At 47.5% G+C, this 21,692-nt stretch overlaps 1 protein-coding gene across 3 annotated transcripts in view; it reads right to left on the reverse strand.

The window, feature by feature from the left end:
• The window catches only part of PODXL (podocalyxin like), a 49,759-nt gene that overhangs the window by 15,775 nt on the left and 12,292 nt on the right, over window positions 1-21,692 (reverse strand). For all 3 annotated transcript variants that reach the window (XM_065049317.1, XM_065049319.1, XM_065049318.1), the window contains exon 2: window positions 1,379-2,230. In XM_065049317.1, the coding sequence (XP_064905389.1) occupies window positions 1,379-2,230 (852 nt within the window). The remainder of the gene's footprint in view (window positions 1-1,378; window positions 2,231-21,692) is intronic.

The following is a 21,692-nucleotide window of genomic DNA, read 5'->3' on the forward strand; positions in this document are numbered from 1 at the left end:
TTTTGGGACTGCTGCCTCTTCCACAGAAAATATGAGGGATATTTCTCTCCCAGGCATGTTCTGAAGGCTCCAGAAGAGAATTAATTTCAAAGCCATCTGTTTCTTTTGCATTATGTCACCTTTTTATTAAATATAAAGGGTTTTTCAAAACCTATTCAAGCTCAGTGCTTGATGCCAAACTTGAATGAACATGATTTCATATATCATCCTTTAATGGACAACAGTCCTGTGGAGCAGGAGGGTAAAGAAACATCCTTCATGAAGACACCCATTTCACCTATATGTATATATATATATATCTATATCTGCTGTCAAGCTCAAAACATGGCTTTGATGAAGCCAGTGAAGATGATCTTGCATTAAGACCTTGGCTCATTTCATGGTGCTGATAGCAAGGAGGACCTGTAAGGCTGAGGAGGGAAGGAGATGGTTTTTTGAGTAGCTTCTGTATGGCAGGTAGCTGGAAATTGGGTCAAGTACAACCTTCTCCAGACAATGATAATGAAGGAGTTCAGTGTCATCACAGCTTTTATTCAGAGCCGGATGTGAGCTGAACCCACAACCCCATCCAAATCTGGAAGGTTCCAGGGAGCCCTCACAGCCCCACAGTGTGATTGCTTCTCTGTAAATGCTACCAGACAAAATGCCAGTGGGGACCAGAGACTGTGCCTCACCACGACAGTTATGAACCAGCATGGCTCTAGAAAGCTCTAGAAGTCTAGAGGAAACATGTTAACGGTGTTCAGCAAGATCCTAAACACCACGTGGATGCTCGTAATGCTGCTCAAACAAAAGTCAGCAGCCAAAAGCCCACAGCAATGATGAATATCCTACCCAACTGCTTAGACCCTTTAGAGGTTGTAGACTGAGTTTAGCCACAAAATCTCCTTAGTCATCTAAAGCTTATTTTCTATGACAGCCCAGACAGCCTTCACTAAGCTGTCAGCCATATGAGGGATCTTCTAGAGTCAGCATTTGAGGTGCTGTCCATCTCATTCACTGACATTGTAAAATGTCACACTCCACCTCCAAACTCATTGCTGCTGGGTCCCTCTTGCAGTCACTAAAGATCGAGTCATTGCCCTTGATGGTGCTTTGGGCACAGTTTGGTCCATCCAAAAGCCAATATCTATGCTTTGACAGTTGATTCATGTTTACCTCCAATTTCACTAACTGCATTGACTCGACCTCCACTGATGACAGCAGGGACCAAAACACCCATTTGTTATGGAGGTAACTATGCTGGAAAGTCCTAAAATGGGACAAGGTGATGACATAATGACACCCCCTAATGACAGGAGATATTTAGAGTAGCCAAAGGAAAAGATTACAGAAGGGCTTCCCAACCCAAGAAATCAAGGTTCTTGTCTTCTGGTACCTGCTCCAACAGTCGGCGTGGTGACTGCCTCAGAGACATTGTTGATGCTGCCAGGTGGTAAAGTCAGAGACGCTTTACTAGTAGAGACAGATCCATCACCAGAGGTACCAGAAGTGTGGGTGCTCCCAGGTCTGGTGGAAGAGACTGGAGAACTAGGAGAAGAGGAAGGCTGCTTGATGACTAATGTGGGAGGAGGGACACTATAGTTCTTGAGCCCAGGGTGAGGGCTGCTTGTTGTGACACTGGTGCTCACAGTGGTGCTGCTCAACTGGTTTGAAGGCTGTCCTCCCTGAGGTTTCCCACTGGGAGGGGGTGCGACCACAGTCCCTGGATCTCTTGAGGTGGCTGGAGGGCTGCTCCCATTTGTGGGGATGGGACTTGCAGTAGTGGTGGTTGCTGAGCTTCCCAACCTGGCTGTAGGGCTGGTCTGCTGCTGGGCCACAACGGAGGCTGCAGCAGTGGTGGTTGTTGAGGGTTCAGAGCTGGGTGAAGATCCCACCTTCTGAGACAGGTGGGGTGATGATGTTGAGGGGCTGGGTGGTGGATTTCCCGGCTTGCTTGTAGAGGTGGTCCCTTGAGTTGCAGCAGGTGACGCTGGATGAGTGGATGGTGGGTTGCTTGTAGGGGTTGTCCTTTGAACAGTGGTGGGTGATATCACAGAGTTGGGTGGTGGATTTCCTGGCTTGCTTGTAGAAGTGATCCCTTGAACTATGAAAGGTGGCACCGTAGGTTTGGATGGTGGGTTTTCTGCCTTGTTTGTAGGGGTGGTCTGTTGTGTCTTGCTGGTGTCTGTAGTTGTGAGTTTCTGCCCCTGTCCTCCTGGGGCATCTGTAACATCTTGAGAGCTGACACCTAGGGAAAAGTAAAAACGCCAAGATAAACTTTAAACTAAAGAAACTACCCTTGGTTTCCACCCTGAACAGGTATTTGTAGAAATAAATGCTCACCAGAAACAATTAGTCATTCACTCAGAGCTTGTCTCATGCTCTCCAAGCTCATAGCAAATGCCACGTTCTGGTATCACCATGTCCAGCAGAAAGGAGAGCAGAGGAGGAGGAAGAGAAGAAGGCAGAGGAAGCCTGAGAAACCTTCATGACAAATGTACTCAAACTCACAGGACTTCAGGGGTTGGAGGGTGAGCAGGAGGGCAGGACCTGATGGTTCCCGGAAGGCTGGTCTCCCTCAGAATGGAGGAGCACCAGCTCTTGTGCAAAGTGCTGCAAATCATGCCCGAAACAAAGGGCTCTGAGCAACCTGATCTGGGGGAAGATGTCCCTGCCCATGGCAAGGGGTTGGACTAGATGATCTTCAACGGTCCCTTCCAACCCAAGACATTAATCTCATTCTACGAAACTTTGTACAGACTGAAATTCCCAGTTGGATGAAGTGTGGAAACAGTATTTCTTATACTTGCTCTGAAAGAATGGGTCACCACTGGGCAGAGTTTGCCAATAAATACAAAAAGCATCTACTTGGAGCTGCGTGATTTTAATTTTAAGGATGTTCAGTTCAGCTACCATTGCAAATATTATCACCTATCTACAATCACGTGCTTGTTTAGCTGATTATTTTACTATTCTGAGAAGGTCACACAAAGATGTTTAAAGTCAATGTTCACTTTCAAAGGGTAGTCTTAAAAAATAAAAGAAGAAGAAGAAGAAAAAAATGCATTTAGGAAAAGGAAGGAAGCCAGGAAAATGAAGGGCTTCATCTGTATGTGCCATGCAAATCCCTAGTGCCACCCTCTGAACCATCAAATTCCCATGTGTTTTTACATGGTCTTTACCCTGCATTTGTACACCACATAGAAATTCTACTTTAAGATGGCTTATTTGTTTTTGAGGAAATCCGTGAAGTATTTTACCAAGAGACGATATTATCTAAGTGGGGAAAAGCTTGGTCTTGAATAAAAGAGAGTTGTCCATTGCTCAGTTATCATCCCACATTATCATACATAAGGCGATCTGCAGTTGGTTTCTGAAGAATACTTTAAATGTTCAGATTATTAAGTTGTTTCTCAGTGAGGGATACAGCTGAAGAACAGTTTGCCAGACAAAAGATCACAATGTTCCGTAATGCTAAAACCTGGTATATTCACTACTAGACTGGATATAAAACCTTGGGCCCATTTTTCTGTTTGTAATCACTGCAGGAGTTTCACCAATTACCACTGACATAGTTTTCCCTCCAATGCATATGGTAATCTCGAGCCCTTGGCACATTCTCAGATTCACCCCAGGAAAGGTACAACCAATTTTTCACCTTTCAGGAACCATGGGCTGCACTGAGCCGCTTCACCAGTGAATCCGTCTGGAGTCAAGAAAGCAACCTGAATTTTTTCCTCTTTTTGAGAGGGAGGTTCTTTCATTTGATGACTATGCGGAAGAAGGCTATATCTTTGCCCCATGAGGCATTCGTGTATTATTTCCAGCCTTCCAAAACAGGAGTCACACTTCCATACTTTGATTTTTAGCTGTATCCTACTGCTACTCTCCAGAAACCTGGTTTGTTCCTCTATGCTGGCATACCGGCAAAACATTTTCTCTCACAGAAGCTGTTCACTAGCTCTGTTTGTGCTTCAGAGACTGAGTTTCTGAGACCTGGAGAGTGAGGTTTGTGATCCTGCAGCAGGTTGGGGTCCCATGGGAGCTGCCTGGGGACAGGATGGGTTTGGAGGAGGTCTACAGTTGGGTTCTGCATAGGGATCTCAACAAGGAAAGGTAGACCCAGGAGAAAAGATGTGCAGACCCCCTCCTGAAACACTGTTCTTATTCCTGTTTCTCCACCAGCTGCCAAATCTGAAAGCACCATTAACATGTGAGTTTAATTGGAACTAGCAACATGAATTATCTTAGGAAACCCTGGACTTGAGATAAACTATCCCTACTACATCTGTGGGAAAAGAGTGTTTGTAGAGAGAAATTTGGGGAGGCAATTTTTCACAATAAATGTGCTAGAACACTGGCCCAAGTTTCCCAGAGCAGTGTTGGATGCCCCATCCCTGGAGACGTGCCAGACCAGGCTGGACAGGGCTCTGAGCAACCTGAGCTGGTGAAGATGTCCCTGCTCATGGCAGGGCGGGAACTGGGTGAGCTGTGAAGGTCCCTTCCAACCCAAACTATTCTGTGATTCTAAGTCATATTTCCTATAGATGACCGCTGTCTGCATTAGAAGAGGTAAGGAAGCAAAACATAGGCACCTAGCAGAGGAAACCCAAGTGCAAAAGACTGGAGGGAATTTTTATCTAGCCACCTCCTTAGCTGTATTATCAACTTGCCTGGCTTAAATCTTCAGTGATGGTTGCACCAAGCTAGAGACCAGGCATCCAGTTAGCCACAAAATGGGTCTATCCCTTAAACAGGGCTGTAAGAGTTTGACAGTGATTTTGACAAAGGAGGAAAAAAAAAATATCCTAAAACCAGAAATTATATAAGGGAGATGTAAATAAAGAAAGGTTTGGAAGGAAGGTGAAGACAATCCCCCACTGCTCTCACTTTCTTTTTATGCCCCAGGCCCATCACAGAGAAGCAGGAGGCAAACATGCACAAAAGGAGAGGTAGAAAAGACAATTAAATCCAGCTCAGTCCAAAAGAGAAAGTGGCAGGTCCGTCTTTGGATCAGGACCAGCCTCGGTGGTCAGCCAGGACCCTGTGAACCAAGAACCAATGTCCATGCCCCAGCACTTCCCCATCCCACCTTGGGGAGCTGCAGATACCTTTTTACCACTTCTAGAAAAAAATGGGGGGAAAAAACACAAAGCAAGGGGTTGTTCTGCTGATGGAGAAATCTGGTGTGATCTTTCAGACTTGCCCTGGCTGGGGTGGTAGTGGGGTCTCTTTCAAGGGACACAGGGTGATACAGTCCAAAAAAGAAACTGGGAAAAAAAAGCAAGACTCAAGCTGATGCCCACAAAGCTTACTGGCATTTTTTCTTTCCATTTCTCTGTATTCACTTCTAGTGCTCCTCTCCTGCTAAGGTCAAGAGATGTTAAAAGATCAATTTATTCTTCCTCATTAAGCCAGGACCAATGATTTAAGTGGGCTCAAAGTAACTTGAGGAGACAGCACACTCCTGCTTGGAAGTGGTGAACCATCATGCAGGGGGATGGATGGGTGGGTGGATGGATGGATGGGTGGATGGATGGATGGATGGATAGATGGATGAATGGATGGATGGATGGATGGATAGATGCATTCAATGAGTGCTGACCACGCTGGCAGGTACGATGCCATCCATCCTACTACATGGGCCTGAATGAGGTCAAGCTATGCTAAATTCCACAGAGATAGAAATCACTCTCCTTTGGTGAGTAATGACCTGCATCCCTTTGGCAAGTGGCAACACAAATGATATATGAACCAGAAAACACTCCATCACACCATTCCCTCCTTAAGATCCCACTCCTGATGTATCAGGCTGGATGGAACTACTGGGAAGCCTTTTGCAAAAGATCTCCCTTCTCAAACTTGTTCTGAAGGTGACATTTTTTAATAACCTCCACTCCAGCTCAGCTGAGATGCTACTAAATTTTCCCTTTCTCTCTTTCATCTTCCACAGTTTGCTTGCCTCAAATCAGACTGTTTCAAAGAATCATTGTTGCTGGCTGAATTGCAATGGCTGTGGTGAACAGCAGCCATGCAGATGGTCATGGGAAAAGGAAATCCAGGCAGGTTGCAAACCTGCCACTCTTCGAGACAGCGTGCACCATGATGGGCTGGACCCACAGCATCCATGTCTACATCTGAGTGACATCCTTCTTCCATGGAGGATCGGCACCCCTATCCATCCCAACACCCATCCCAGAGATTTTTGGGCACCCATTTGTCAGCAAAATTTACCTTCGCTCTCCAGTTGCATTAAATTAAACTGTTCTTCTCACTGCTGTTGCACAAGGAGCCAGATGCTACTGCACTCATGGGGCTGCACACCTTTCTGCAGTTTTATTGCTCTGGGCTTAATATGAGTTGTTTGTCCAGGGACTCTGTCTCATTGCAGCATTGGGGAAAAAATCTATTTTGTTTATCCTGAAGAAAAACAAATTGCATTTTTTGGTGTCTTGCAGGTTCACTGCCTGCAGAAGTCCTGAGTTATGAAAACTCATCGCTCTCATTTTCAGAAGCCTTGCAAATGCTTAATTCCAAAGCAGAAACAAACACAGAACAAGCAGCGAGAGCACTGCAAGGACTCTCCGTTTTCTTTCCACACGTGCTGTATCTCTTTCAAATGCCAGAGAACTATTATTTATCTCTTCCTCCCCAACCAACCAGCGATGCCAAATCTCGGCAGCGGACCCAGGGGTAATAGCTGGTAATGAGCCCCTGTTTGCCTGGGCTGGTAGCCAGTATTGCCTGGCGACTGTCCTCAACAGAAGAAACAAGAAGGATCTGGTTGAAGGAGGAAAAAAACCCCTGTAACCATAGACTGATGGTAATAACATCCAGGACAGGATTATGTTTGGTGCCCCTTTAGCATGAAAATTGCTCACAAAAGATACCGTACGTCCTTTTGCAGGAAACAAATGATCCTTTCACGCTGTAAGCTCTGGAGATAAAAGGATTTAATGCATGCTATGGAAGAGAAGGAGGATGGAGGAAAGGTCCTCTAAGCTATCACTCCCTTAATGGGGGAGTGTTTTTTTTTTCCAAAAGAAAGTTCATTTGAATTTCAACCAGAGTCCCTCACCCTGTTTTACATAAGGCAGAATAAACTACCCGCCCCTCACCCTTCTAGGTGTGTTTTGGCAGGGCAAGGCCACTCATTTGATTTCACTTTTTGGACCGTCATCAATTCCTTATTTTAAGGAAAATGAGAGTAACGCAGCAGCTACTGGTGTATTTTGACAGCACTGGTTGCAGTGAATCTAATGCTTTGGTCTGCAACTCTCCTCTTGAACGTATAAGCAGGCCCCAAATCCTTCCAATTCTGTGTTGGGCGTGGGGTAGCCCACAGGAGGAAGGTGCAAGCCCTCCACACATGCATCCGTGTGCATGGCGGCCAAACAACCCGGGGGAAATGAGTCCGCTGCAAAAACATGATTTAATTTCCGGATATGTGTATCCCATGACTGTGCCTGTGATACAGCGTCTCTGCGATGGGGACAGCCCCGGAGCGGAAAGAACTTTCCCTTGTTGCTGGCTATCAAGATGGGCTTGTTCAGCCCCGCCGTGAGCAATATTTGGGAGGCTGCAAGTGCCACTGTCGGTTCTTGCTGCTGTGGGACCTTCTGGACAAGGAATGCTTTGGTCAGGAGCTGCTGGGATGTGTAAAGCCACCCAGAATGTAAAAGGGAAGGTGTTCTGGTTTGTGCCAATTTAGTTCCTTCCAATATCTGTTGAGGTCCACAATTTTCAGCTGCTGTGCACCACCACCAGCCATTCCATGAAGTGATATGGTTGTTATCTTATTTCCCACTGGTGAGGCTAAACCTCAAATCTTGGCATCAGTTTTGGGCCCCTCACACCAAGAAAGGCCTTGAGGTGCTCGAGCGAGTTGAGAGAAGGGAAACGAAGCTGGGGAAGGGGCTGGAGCACAAGTGTGATGGGAGCGGCTGAGGGACCTGGGGGGTTCAGATGCAGAACAGGAGCTGAGGGGAGACCTTCTGATCTCTGAACTGCCTGAAAGGAGCTTGGAGCCAGGGGGGGTTGGGCTCTGCTCCCAAGGAACAAGGGCCAGGACCAGAGGAAACGGCCTCAAGTTGCACCAGGGGAAGTTTAGATTGGATATTAGGACAATTTTTTTCCTGGAAAGGGCTGTCGGACATTGGAACAGGCTGCCCAGGGCAGCGGTGGAGTCACCATCCCTGGAGGAGTTTAAAACATACGTAGATGAGGTTCTTAGGAATGTGGTTTGATGCCAGTGTTAGGTAATGTTTGGACTCAATGATCTTGAGGGTCTTTTCCAACCAAAATGATTCTATGATTCTACAATAGATGCATTGTGTTTTGCAGGCTGAGGAAGATGCTCAGGTCATGACTTGGAGCACAAAAGGAGAAGCAAACTCACGCAAAACGCAAAGCGAAAGGACATGTCCCGTCCCTCCTCCCATCAGCCCCCCCGAAGCCACCACCTCTCCATGCATCTCCTCTGATTAATTCCCTGCCCAACAGCTTCCCGCTTCCTATTTTGGTAACGCCTCCTCCCCCAGCGCCCCCCCCATCCACCTTGTTGAAACAGCTCAGATTGGCTGAAAATCTATTAATAGTGAGAAAAGGAAACCCAAAAGAATAACTTAGGAAATGGTGGGTGACACACCCCATGCTGGCAGGCTAAGCCCGGCTCGAAGTCTTACGCCAGCCGGCTCCTGCTCCTCCCAAGGCGGGATGAGAAACCTCAGGAGCCTGAGCAACCCAGGGAAGGGGAAGGGATGTGAGCCAGGACTGAGGAAGTTCCTATTTTCCTCCCCTTTTTTGCAGCTTTTCCTGATTAACTAGGGGACACGGGTTGTGTTTATCAAAGGGAAAGCGTGGGCTGAGGGTTCAGGGGTGGCCTTTGCTGGGGGAAAGCGTGTGCCAAAGTGAGTGAGGAGGCTCCTGGTCTCTTTGCATCACAAGAGGCTCCCAGGCAAAAGAAGGGTTTTATCCACCCGCCGCAATGCAGCCGTGTCCGAGCTGGAGCAGAGATCCATTGCTGCACAGGACAGGAAATTTGTCACCTCCTTTTAAAACTGTGAGAGCGATCAGATTGGCAGAATATCACAGAACGGTGTTATTTGTCCTGGAATTAAGCTTGGCTACCGAATAGTTACCTCATAGGTTTTTAAACATTTTGCCTGTGTAGAGGGTCTCTCCCATCTGCTTAGGGAAAGATGGGCTCCAAGCAGCACCATCCTCCCCAGCTATCTGCTGAGGTTTCAGGGAGGGATGTGGTGTGAGGATGCTGTTAGCATGCACACCACCCTTTGCCCTTGTAAAAAGACATTCTCCATGCCAGAAAATACGATTCCAAACTGGCATCACCCAACCCCTTTGCTGCCAGTCTCACCATCAACATTATGCAATGGTTTCATCCCGGCCAAAGACCAACTTGGCTTCCTGGGTGAGAAGATGGGGAAAGGTCTAAGAGCATTTTCAAACTCTAATCCATTAGTCCAATTATCCAGTGCAAGGATGTCTGTCCTCTCCAAAAGCCTACCACAAGAAAAACGTCTGCAGAATGGTCTTGATAGAATTGCACTGCAAAATATTAAAGATTAAGCCTAACGGCTGGATCTAATTAGTGTTATAGCATCAGTTGGGAAGGAAATGAGTATGTCTGCACTTTGATTTAAAGCTACCAGGCTTGTTTTTAGCAGGGAACCTCCTTTACCCTGCTATGACCAGAGTTTATTAGAAAGACCCTTCAGATCAGTGTTGCTTAGATCTTGCAAAATGATGGCAAAATCAAGGCAGTAATACTGACAAGTGTCCTCTGCTGTCAGATGAAATGAACCCACAGCCACAGATCCTATCCTGAAGGATTTACCCAATAAGCCCTTTGTGGCTAGACACAGGGATAGAAATGGATGTGCTTCAAGACCTCAGGGTTTTTTCTCCATCTCCAGATTGAGAGGAACATCCAGGGCTTCCTCCTGCATGGCTGCATTACCAACCTGGAGATACCCCTCAGCTGGAGATTTGGGGCATGTCCCTGTAGCATCATCCTGAGGACTCTAATCAGTCTGCAGGATTTTGCAGTCACTCACATCCCTACAGTAGCCAAAATCTTCTCTGCTTTAATTCAGACTTGGGAAAATTTTAAGTTCTCCCTATTTTACCCAGTAGAAGTAATCCTGAAGCTCAGAGAGGAGCACTTGAACCAAACCTCATGTGGGCTTTGGTTGCTTCATCCCTCCTGTTAGATCTGCCTCACTTTGTTTTATTCACACAATATCCTTTAAACCTGCTTGTTTTCAACCAAGAAACCCACCTGCAGTCTGAGATGCCTTTTCTGCCAGGACTGCAATGCATCTCCAAAATCCAGGTTCTGATGAACTGGCATTTCGTGACAAGAAACCTGCTTCATTAACAAATTCCCCATCAGCTCTTTCTGCAAGTATTTGAGCCAGCTCAGCTCATCTGCTGTTTCATTTGGAAGTGTGACAAATATTAAAAATAATCATCCCAAGGCACATCTCCCCGTTTGGACACACTCCTCTTCTCCTGCAGCCCTGATGTTGCTTTTCTATGGTCCTTCTGAACACCAAGTTTGGGTATGTAGAAATGGGTTCATTTGCTCTACTAATCATAGAACAGTTTGGGTTGGAAGGGACCTTCAAAGCTCATCCAGTGCCACCCCTGCCATGAGCAGGGACATCTTCACCAGCTCAGGTTGCTCAGAGCCCTGTCCAGCCTGGCCTGGGATGTCTCCAGGGATGGGGCATCCACCACCTCTCTGGCCAACCTGGGCCAGGGTCTCACCACCCTCAATGTCAACAATTTCTTCCCTTGAATCTTTCCTCCTTTAGTTTAAAACCAGAGGACCAGCCAGTGGATTTGAGGAAGCAAAAGTATCTCAGCACTCCTCACTCCCATCTTCTCAAGAACGTCATCATTGAATTAACTTTCATGCCACGTTTGGACTTCCACTGAATTTCTCCTACAAGACTGGTTATTGCCAGAAAACTGTGAGCAGAGGCAATTTTCACCCAAATGGACTCAGCTGGTCCATCCCAGGTGGTGCCATTAGTATGTATGTCCAGTTCCAGCCAGAGGTCAGGGATGCCAGTGGTGGGAGCAATCCAGCCTCTCTTAGGGGTAAACATAGGACATCCTATTTAGGACTGTCTCCATGTCTCTCCCCATGGAAAGTCTGTAGCTATCTAAGAACTGAAGGGAAAAAAGCACAAATAATCAACGGGAGACAGGAAGACCAACGTGGAAAATGAAGGTTCCAAAATCCTCCACACGGGGTTGTCAAGGAGGCAAACAAACACAGACACATGTGCACATCTCTATCCACACCACCCACAGACATTTTTCAAAACTGAGCCTGGAAACATCCTCTTTCCATCAGGGGTTGACGGGATTTGTAAGGGACTCTGCTCCAGCCCCGCACCTTTCCCAGGCTCCAAAATGAACCAGGGACTCTTTGCAGCCTGAAGAGAAATGCCCCATTATGCAGGAAACGGTAGCAGAGCTGCTGGAGCGGAAACACAGGGAGGACGAGCCAAAAAATCTGCACATCCCAGCCCAACCAGACTCTGCAAAGCACGAAGCATAGCCACGGTCCTGCCCTTCCCCTGCCTCCTTTACACTGTTAGCATGGAGTTATCCCCCTGATGACCTTGCTGCTTCGAAACAAGATTTGTGGCAGTACAGCCTAACCCTGTATCAATCACTTATCGGCTGAAGGACATGATGTCTGCCACATTTTAGCACTGAGACCCCTCTATTTCTGCAAAAGTCACCCAGGGACTTTGGAAGAAACTCAAGGTTTACACTGAGTAATGGGCCACAAAAGTCGCTCTGCAGCAAGGTAAAGCCCAGCTACTTCTGGCCCTAAACAGTGACCATGAATCAAAATGACACTGAAAAATCACAAGAATGTCATAAGACTCCATGACTTTATTATAGACAGAATATTTTGGGGTTTTCTTGTATAACTTCCATGTTGTAAGTCTTTAAGATGCAATTTCAGGCTTTTGTTAGTGAACTTGAATGCTAAAACTCTTACTTTTTTTTTTTTTTTTTTTTTTTTTTTTTTTTTTTTTTAAAGTGAATAGATGAAAAGACTAGATTTGTCTGGATTTGGAGAGGGATCTCAGGTCCACAAGAATGGCCAAAAGACTAAGACTACTGGATTGGCAATGCCACCTTGACTCCATGAGGAGCCCACCCAGCTCCACCACCTCCCTCCAGCGAGAGTTGAAGGCTGGCCCACAAGTTGACTTCAGCAGTAAGGAGCTCCATACGCCTTGGGAAGATGGTGAGAAGGAGACCTTTAGAGAAGCCAATGCCCAGAGCTACTTGGCCAAAGCCACCAGTTTGCTCTGGAGGGCTGGACTGTCACATCACAGCAACCACTCCTGGAGATCTGACCTCCTTTATCCAGCCCAGAGCTGCTTTTCGGTGCATGGGGACATCTGAGGGAACAGATTTATTCAAGAAAGCACAGCAGAAGTTCCTCCTCATGTTTTTCACCCCAGAAAGATGAATCATCCCTTACTGGCTTTTCCTGGAGGACCACTCCAGAAAACTTGAGAAGGAGTGAGGACATGATCCCCGGAGACAGGAATGATTCTTATTCAGCCTGATGGCTTGTCTACACAGAAGTACTCAAGCAAATTAATCTAAAATTAAAAGAAGGTATGATTTCAGAGTGGATTAGTTAAAGTGCACACAACCCACCAGGTGGCCACTCTTGTTCAGCTTTAAATCAGCCCTCGTTTAATTATAGCCAAAATGAAGTAGGTTAAATCAAATTAAAGTCTCCTTAGCTCTGAAAGCTGACAAGGGGGAGCTGATGCAGTCTAAGAAACTTAATTCAGGAGAATTCTGGTGATGGCCCTCACACAAACAAGCCCCCAAATGTCACTTACACTCACCAGACATTGAGGATGGGGCACGCCTGCCTCCCGAGCTAAGGTTGGTCTTTCCTGCTTCCTGGATGTGGAAAACTCTGATTGAAATCAGATTTGATGTCACATAGTCAGCTCTTGCCAATTTCTCAGTTTTTGACGTGGAGAAAGGCAAGACTATGAGAAGACAAGGGACAGACCCCACTGCAGGACTGGGGAGTGGTCACACAGTGTAGTGGGGTCCATCTGCTGTCTTCTAAGAATCATAGAATTGCAGAATGTCCTGAATTGGAAGGGACACACAGGGATCGTTGAGTATAACTGCTGTCCCTGCACAGGACAACCCCACACTTCACACCATGTGTCTGAGGACATTGTCCAGTCTCTTCTTGAACACTGTCAGGCTTGGGGCTGTGACACCTCCCTGTGGAGCCTGTTACAGTGTCCAGCACCCTCTGGGTGAAGAACCTTTTCCTCATGTCCAACTGACCCTCCCCTGGCACATCTTCTGCCATTCCCTGGGTTCTGTCACTGGTCACCACAGAGAAGAGCTCAGCCCTGCCCCTCCTGCTCCCCTTGTGATGAAGCTGCAGCCCCATGAGCTCTGCCCTCAGGCTCCTCCAGGCTGAGCAAACCCAGTGACTTTATCTGCTCCTCATATGGCTTCCCCTCCAAACCCTTTACCAACTTTGTGGCTCTAGGAGAGTATATTCTATGTAATAGGCAAGTGCACAGAGGGTAAGGTGGGCTTGCTTATCCACAGTGAGAAGCAGCTTCTCTGGGTGGCACAGGAGACTGAATTCATCACCTTGCCCTCCTCTCCGGCCAGTTGGGTACATGTTTTGGTTCATGTTCAGCAATGCGGGGAAGGAGTTGGCCTTGAGCTACTCATCCTGCTGTCTGAACCTCTGCCAGCTGGCCAGCACCAGGGAAAAGTTGTCACATCTAATGTCACTCAAGTTAGGCGCCGGTGCATCAGCGATGTGTCTAGACTATCCATGAGAGACAAGAGCCACAGGGGTCTCACAAAGCAACAAATGTGCAGATCTCAGTACCTTTCAGTACTTAAAAGGGACCTAAAAGAAAGATTGGGACAGGCTTTTTAGCAGGGCCTGTTGCGATAGGACAAGGGGTGATGGTTTTAAACTGAAAGAGGGGAAATTCAGGCCAGACATGAGGAAGAATTTTTTTACAATGAGGGTGGTGAGACTCTGGCCCAGGTTGGCCAGAGAGGTGGTGGATGAACCATACCTGGAGACATCCCAGGCCAGGCTGGACGGGGCTCTGAGCAACCTGAGCTGGTGAAGATGTCCCTGCTCATGGCAGGAGTTGAACTGGATGAGCTTTGAAGGTCCCTTCAACCCAAACTGTTCTATGATTTCCTGTGGGTACATTTTGCAGCAATCCCCCCACTTTTCATGAGGAAAACAGTAACTCTTGCAATGAGGAAAGAGAGAGAAGCAAATCTTGTGGTGGGGGCTCTTCCTAAAGGGAAAGAGTCAACCCCAGGCCCAAATAGGGACCTTTTGCTTCTTTGAGACCTCACAGCCCAACCAAGTCAGATCATGAAGGGGCATTAAAGGTGGCATTGGCAGCAGCGATCAAATGCCCAAACTTATGCCACCAAGATTGAGGATGGCAACCTCCACTGGAGATGGACATTTGCTGGAGGACCAGCATGGAAAAGGTCCAAGCTACAACCTTTAGAGGAGACACTCCAAACCTAAAGGAATAAGGAGACCTCAGCCTGGTCACAGGCAGCTCTGGTGAAAGGGGAAATAAAACAGAGATGGGTGACTGGAAGGTCAGTTTGTGCTGGCACATGGTACTGCAAAGTGTTGTCCTGCACTTCTTGCACCTCCCTTTCCTCCCCTCTTCTCCAGAAGATTTACAGCAGGAATCGCTCTCCTGCCTGTCTCTGCCTGTTCCCTCCCCTGAGGCTTTCAAGGATGCTTGTCCACTCCAGGGCAGAATGGTCATTGGTCATCGGACAGCAGAAAAGCGATGGCAAAGAGGCGATAAGAGCTGAAGCCTCACCCTGCCTTGTGTACCCAGCGCCTTTGACGGATCAACCCAAATTTAAACACTCCAGCCAGCAACTTTAATTTTAACCTTTTCGGGGCTGAGAGTCACGTTGCCTTCCCCAGCCCATTGCCCAACACTGAGCCAGGATGGACCCAAAGATGACAAGCTGAACGTGTCTTGGGCTCGATGATCCTTATGGGTCCCTTCCAACTTGAGATACTCTAGAATTTTATGATCTTTGTTCCATCGAAACTCAAAAGTTCTGTGATGCGAAGTGGCTAAACACACAAGTGATGCCAAGTGAGTTAGCAGACATCTCCAAGAGACACTGGTGGTCCCCTTCAAGCATCCCAGCCTCTCTAGATCTCTAGGTAAGATTTGGGTGATTCCTAGTTAAATACTCACTCCCCAGTGCCATCTGCTTTGCTGCTCATTTGCACTATGCTGGGAACAGGTTACTCTACAGACATGTCTGGGACACCTGAAAAACTTCACCAACATAAGGGTGGGTGTCAAGAAGATGGACCAGACTCTTTTCAGTGGTGCCCAGCAATTGGTTGAGGGGCAATGGGTACAGACTGAAATATAGCAGGTTTCATCCAAATATGAGGAGAAACTACTTCGAGGGTGCCAGAGCCTGGCCCAGGCTGCCCAGAGAGGTTGTGGAGTCTCCTTCTCTGGAGACATTCAAACCCACCTGGACACATTCCTGTGTGATCTGCTCTGGATCATCCCTGCTTTAGGAGGTGGGTTGGACTGGATGATCTCCAGAGGTCCCTTCCAACCCCAACCAATCTGTGATTCTATGAAATAAAAGCTGCCACCACACACCCCTCACCTCATGTTTCTGCAGAAGAGCCAAGCTGGATGGCAGGATCTGTCTCTCCACCACGATCAGTCGCCCATGACCTTGGCTAGCCGGGGTTACCAAGCCAGCAGCCTGGAGATTTCCTGTTCATGTCTCAAGGAGGGCTCCACATTTCCTTGGGATCCTTTGTGTGCCGATGCTATTTCGGGCCCCACCTTTTTTTTTTTTTCAGGTCTCCACCCACACCTCCTTCAGGATGGAGTCTTCCTGGATAATTCAGAGCTCTATATATATACATGCATATAAGCGTGCACCTACATATATTTACATAGTTGTGCATGAGAGCTGAGCCTTTGGGCACTGAGTGGATGCAGTGGACTTGGCAGGAGGCTTGGTGCAATTCTTTAGGTGGGGAGAGCCTAGGAAGGGAAGGACACAGCTAACCCTCCCTCCTATTCAAAACTATTTAAAGACTGTCTGGCGCAGAGTTTCTTTCCCACCAAATGGCCCCAGTGACGATCTGGCTTTACAGGCTGTGTAATCTGATCAACTTCTATTGTTGGCAAATTCATAATTGCCTCATTATTTAACTCTCCCGAAACAGTTGGTTTTACAGGAAAAGAATATCCGATTTAACTCTTTTTTTTGTTTGTTTGTTTATTTTATTTTGTTTTTCAAGAGCACTGAGACTTGGTTTCCATTTGAAGAACTTCTGTTCTTCAACAACTTCTGCTCTTCCTCTCCTTAAAATAATACACATAATCACAGGAATCACTGATGAAAGGTGCAAACAGGGAGAGATGACCTTTTCCAGTGCTGTCCTAGTGCAGGATTCTCCAGCACAGTATATTTATTACCCAGTGGCCTCTTATATGTATCCACAAGCAGCACAAGTAGAGGAGCCTTCACCATTTCACCCCAAAGAGGAAGAATGCTCTTGTAAGCACTATGTCCTGGCTCCAATCCTTGCTCAGCCACAAGCCTCTGAAACAACCCTGGTTACATTTTGTAACCTGTCTCTATATGCAAGAGTGCATAGATTTTGGATAGAGGAGCTGTCTTCATTTACGGGCTGGTCTAGCACCCTTCTAACCGGGGCTCCAACCTTGGTTAGATGCCAGAGCAACACAAATAATAACTAATAGTAATCCCCATGGGAGTCTATTACATTATGGTTCAACTTCCTCCCAAACAATTGCTCCTCTTCCTTGCTTTGTATGTTCTTCAAAAGAAGCGGCTGCTGTGCTTTAGGGGTGGGACACCAGCCGCGGTAAACATACACCCAGCGTTCCTGCTCAGCTGGGCCTGGGCAGCAAAAAGAAGATAAATCTGATCTAAGACAATCACATTGTGGGCAGGAAAAATATTGAGGGTTTAATGGAAATGGCAACCTAGCAGCACTAAATAGCATTTATCCTGAGAAGTCCCTTAGGGCACGTTTATTCACTATTTACGGGATGATCTTATTCAGAACGGCAAGAAGAGCAAGAAATGTCAAGAGCGGAAGTGTCCACTGGTCTCAGGGCTCAAAACATCTTCCTTCAGAGAGCAGTCAAGGTCCCAACAGTACAGGAGCACTCACTTGAGGGAAGCAGAGATTTCACAGAGTCACACACTGGATGGAGTTGGAAGGGACCTCTGGAGATCACCCAGTCCAACCCACCTGCTAAAGCAGGTTCACCAGAGCAGATCACACAGGAAGGTGTCCAGGTGGGTTTGAATGTCTCCAGAGAAGGAGACTCCACAACCTCTCTGGGCAGCCTGGTCCAGGGCTCTGTCACCTCAAAGTAAAGAAGTTTCTCAGATTCAGATGGAACCTTCTATTTACCGTAGATGCATAGCTTGCCAGTGCTTGGACATTTCCTTGCTTTCTGCTTACACTTCAGGTACCCCAAAGGTATAAAAAGGGCCAGATGACCCATAAATGGGAAGAAAAATGCTCCTGGTCCACAGTGAGTCCTGGGCTGAAGCTGACCCATCGACTGTATGTGTGAGGCAAGAAAATTGTCCTCATAGGGTATACAGGGTACAGGAGCACCCCAATGCTGTAGGTTTAGGTGCAATATCAGACTCCTATGGGAGCTGGGAACCCAAAATATTGAGTGTCCGACAAAAGGTAGGATGGTAATGCAAAGACGCCATCCCAAAGTGGCTTGAGCTGGATTGTGTTGGCATAGAGTGGGGTCTCTTTAGGTCCTTGGATCCTCATTCAAGCCATTAGCTTGCCCTGAAACATATGGTGGCACACCTCCAAGATGGTTTTTCCATTGCTAGGACTAGAAATTTAGGCCTATGTGACAAGTAGTAAAGTGGAGAAGGAAGAAGGGTCTCAGTATTGTCCAACTGGCCTGACTTAATGCTGACAAAGAACAATGCACATTTCAGTCACCCCTTCCAAGATGGAGCCTGTAACGGTTTTAATTAGTCAATTAAATGTGGCTTTGTCATAGGAGATGAGACACAACCAGGACCAGCCAGCTGGGTTCTTGGCTGCTGAATGACATTGTCCTTCCAGCCCAACGACCTCATTGCTATGACTCAACAGGGGAACAATGTTGTCCACCCAGCAGCCCAGCAAGGAGTGGGATTCCTGCACGGTTACAGCTGAGCAGAAGAGTATGGGAAGTTGTGGGATGTCACTGGGCTGGCGATGCAGTGCTCCGCACTCAGCACAAGCAGGCTGCGGTAGGTTTTAATGGCATGGTTGCGTGCTAAAAAGTTCCAGGAAAAAAAACAAAAGATACAATACAAATATAGCATGCATTATTGGTCATATTCAGCTCCCCAAAAAAACTCCCTGGACAGGCAGGTCCAGCTAGTGATGAGGTTTGCTTGTTAGGGAGGAAAATCCTAAATGGTATCTAGATGAAAGGGAAAGGGAGAGGGAGAGGGAGAGGGAGAGGGAGAGGGAGAGGGAGAGGGAGAGGGAGAGGGAGAGGGAGAGGAAAGGAAAGGAAAGGAAAGGAAAGGAAAGGAAAGGAAAGGAAAGGAAAGGAAAGGAAAGGAAAGGAAAGGAAAGGAAAGGAAAGGAAAGGAAAGGAAAGGAAAGGAAAGGAAAAAGGAAAGGAAAGGAAAAGCTTGCAGCACTTACACCTGGAGTGGTCTGGATGGAAAATACCCCTGTCCATGTCAACTTGTAGAATCATAGAATAGTTTTGGTTGAAAAAGATCCTCAAGACTGTCGAGTCCAACCATTAACCTAACTCTGGAACTAAACCATGTCCCTGAGAAACTTATCTACATGTCTTTTGAACCCCTCCAGAGATGGTGACTCCACCACTGTCCTGGGCAGCCTGTTCCAATGCCCAACAACCCTTTCCGGGAAGAAGTTTTTCCTAATATCCAATGTAAACCTCCCCTGGCACAAATTGAGGGCATTTCCTGTTGTCCTATCACTTGTTCCTGGGGAGCAGAGCCCGACCCCCCCTGGCTCCAAGCTCCTTTCAGGCAGTTCAGAGATCAGAAGGTCTCCCCTCAGCTCCTGTTCTCCAGCTGAACCCCCCAGGTCCCTCAGCCGCTCCCATCACACTTGTGCTCCAGCCCCTCACCAGCTCCGTTCCCTTCTCTCAACTCGCTCCAGCACCTTTTGAGCTCAGGGCTTCACTGCCATCTCTCTGCCACCAAAACCCTTCTCTCCAGGACAGTGTCTGGCAGCCGTGCTGCAGGGCAGGCCATGGCAGGGCATGGGAAGGGAGCAAAGGAAGCAGGAAGGAAGAAGGAGCTGCATCCCCTCCCTGCTGTTAATCATCCTCCTCTTTCTCCTAAGAGAGGCCGGCAGCCCTGCAAACACCACACTGGGCTCCCACCTTGAATGGGACCTGGAGAGATGACCAGAAGCTCTGGGCACAGGTAGGGGTTGTGGAGCTGGTTTTCATGATTATATCCAAATATATTTTATTTCTGGGATGTCAGAGACTGGATCCTGCATTTGGTTCAGCTGTGAAACTCTGATACATCAGCTTGCACGTTTCCTTTAGAAAACCAAGCTGGAGTTCTGGTGGAGTTGGAGACAGAGGAGAGAGCAAGGGCTGCAGGTTGGGTCCATGATGGGACCCACGGAAAGCCATCAGCAGAGCAAAGGAGAGTGAGGGAGAGACCACTGAACTGGGATTCAGTGGGTGCTGCTGGTTGTAACCCTGCAGCTGGGGGGTTAATACCGGGCAGCGAGGGAGTGCAAATGCAGCTCCACATTGGGGATGTGCTACACCTGTGAAGGCTGCAGTTAGGCAAACAGCCTTGTCATGTTTGCAGGTGATCACTGCCACATCAAACCATGGCTTTGCTGCAAAAAGCACCCTATTTTGTGAGATTCAAGGAAACCAGCATCCTCAATCATAGAAAGGCTGAAGAGGCAGCTGGAAAGTCCCCACACAGACTTTAGTGCCACATTTGGAGAAGCACCATCAGATGTGTAAAAAACCCTCCTGTTTACCTGAGCCTGACGTCATCCAGACATCTCTGGAAATGATTATCTGCACAAAATGCTCCTTCACTCAGATCAGGATAGTTGGCAGAAACCAAGCCCTGAGCCTCCTGACCATGGAGGCAAGAAAGAGCTGAGGCATCAAAAGCGAATGGTGGCTTTTAGCATTGTTTATTGATAACTCTCAGTAATGAATTGTTGTATTATTGCTTTCAATAATTAATAACTATCAAGCCTATCTACTCCAGACACTGCTTTCTGCTTCAAGTGTGCTCCTGACCCCTGTTCGGTGGGGATGCTTAGCACATGAACTCCTCTGCTTGTCCATCACCACTTCCCTCCAGTACCCAGACCTCTCTATGTGGGCCACAATGTCACAGATGAGAGGCTGAAATGCTCCAATGACGCAAAACAACAGAGCCAGGTCCTTTGCCCAGCAAGCTTCTGCACAGCACATCAGCCAAAAAAATAGGACACGCATGCAGGAAACCAGGCATTGCATTTTGAGACCATTGGACGCAGCAGATGGCCAAGTCCTTTGCAGCTGCAGGATTTGAACCAGGTCTCTGAAATGTGAGCAGGACCATGTTGAAGAAAAGCAAGAAGTGGAGAAAATCCCCATCTTGCACACAGCCCAAGCGGATGTTGGGCTGAACATACCTGGGATGGAGATGAGTTTACAGCAGCAGGATGTTTGGCACCGTGCTGCTACACACACACATGGGGTCTCACCCTGGGAAACTGGCTCAAATACCGATCTAACCAAATCCAAACCCTGGTATTTATTGCTGCAAAACCAATGCGTTATTCTGAATTTATATTATCAAGGAGAGGTCTCCTCTTTTCCCCATTCTTGGTGTTTTTGTGGTAACAGCCATAGACTGAACAGGCTGGGACAATTTGCTGGGACTTTGGGAAGTCCTGTGAGGTCCAGGTGGCACCAAGTTGCTGTAACAAACCTCTCCCTGTGCTTCAGGGGAGAAATATGGGAAATATGCCCACAGGCACCTCACACACATCCATCCATCTCAGTGAAGAGCAGCCTTGTTGCTTAAAACAGGACCTGAGAGATCTGAGCATCTTTCTCTGCCTCTGTAAAATAAATTCCTGCATCAGGAAAACCTTTACCTACTTCAGATGCAGGATGTGAGCATCTGCTCTTGTCAGATTTGGGCAGAGACAGAATTTTATTACCCTTTGCCCTCTTCTGTCCCTTGATGGGATGTGTATCTGTGCTCAGATTGAGCCAAAATCCTTGCAGAAAGAGCCCACGGGCTGCATTTTTCTTACCCTTTCTTTCCCCAAACCTTTTGCTGTGATGAGCGTCAGCCTTCAGCCTCCTCCTTCCAGCGCCTCAGGATATCAGTTTACCCAGCCAAGAAAAAGATAAACCTCGACCCCAAAACTGCTTCTGAGCTGGATTATAAGGAAACCATCCCTAAAAGGCCAGCTGGGCTGTGTTCACCGGCTTGGGGCAGCCCTCTGCGCAAGCAGCTTACATCCATCCCTGCATCCCTGCAGCCCCCCAGGAGAGCCCCTTCCTAATCAGATTGGAGTGATCCCG

The sequence above is a fragment of the Columba livia genome, chromosome 1 (assembly GCF_036013475.1).
Source record: "Columba livia isolate bColLiv1 breed racing homer chromosome 1, bColLiv1.pat.W.v2, whole genome shotgun sequence".
In the NCBI taxonomy this organism is placed as follows: domain Eukaryota; kingdom Metazoa; phylum Chordata; class Aves; order Columbiformes; family Columbidae; genus Columba; species Columba livia.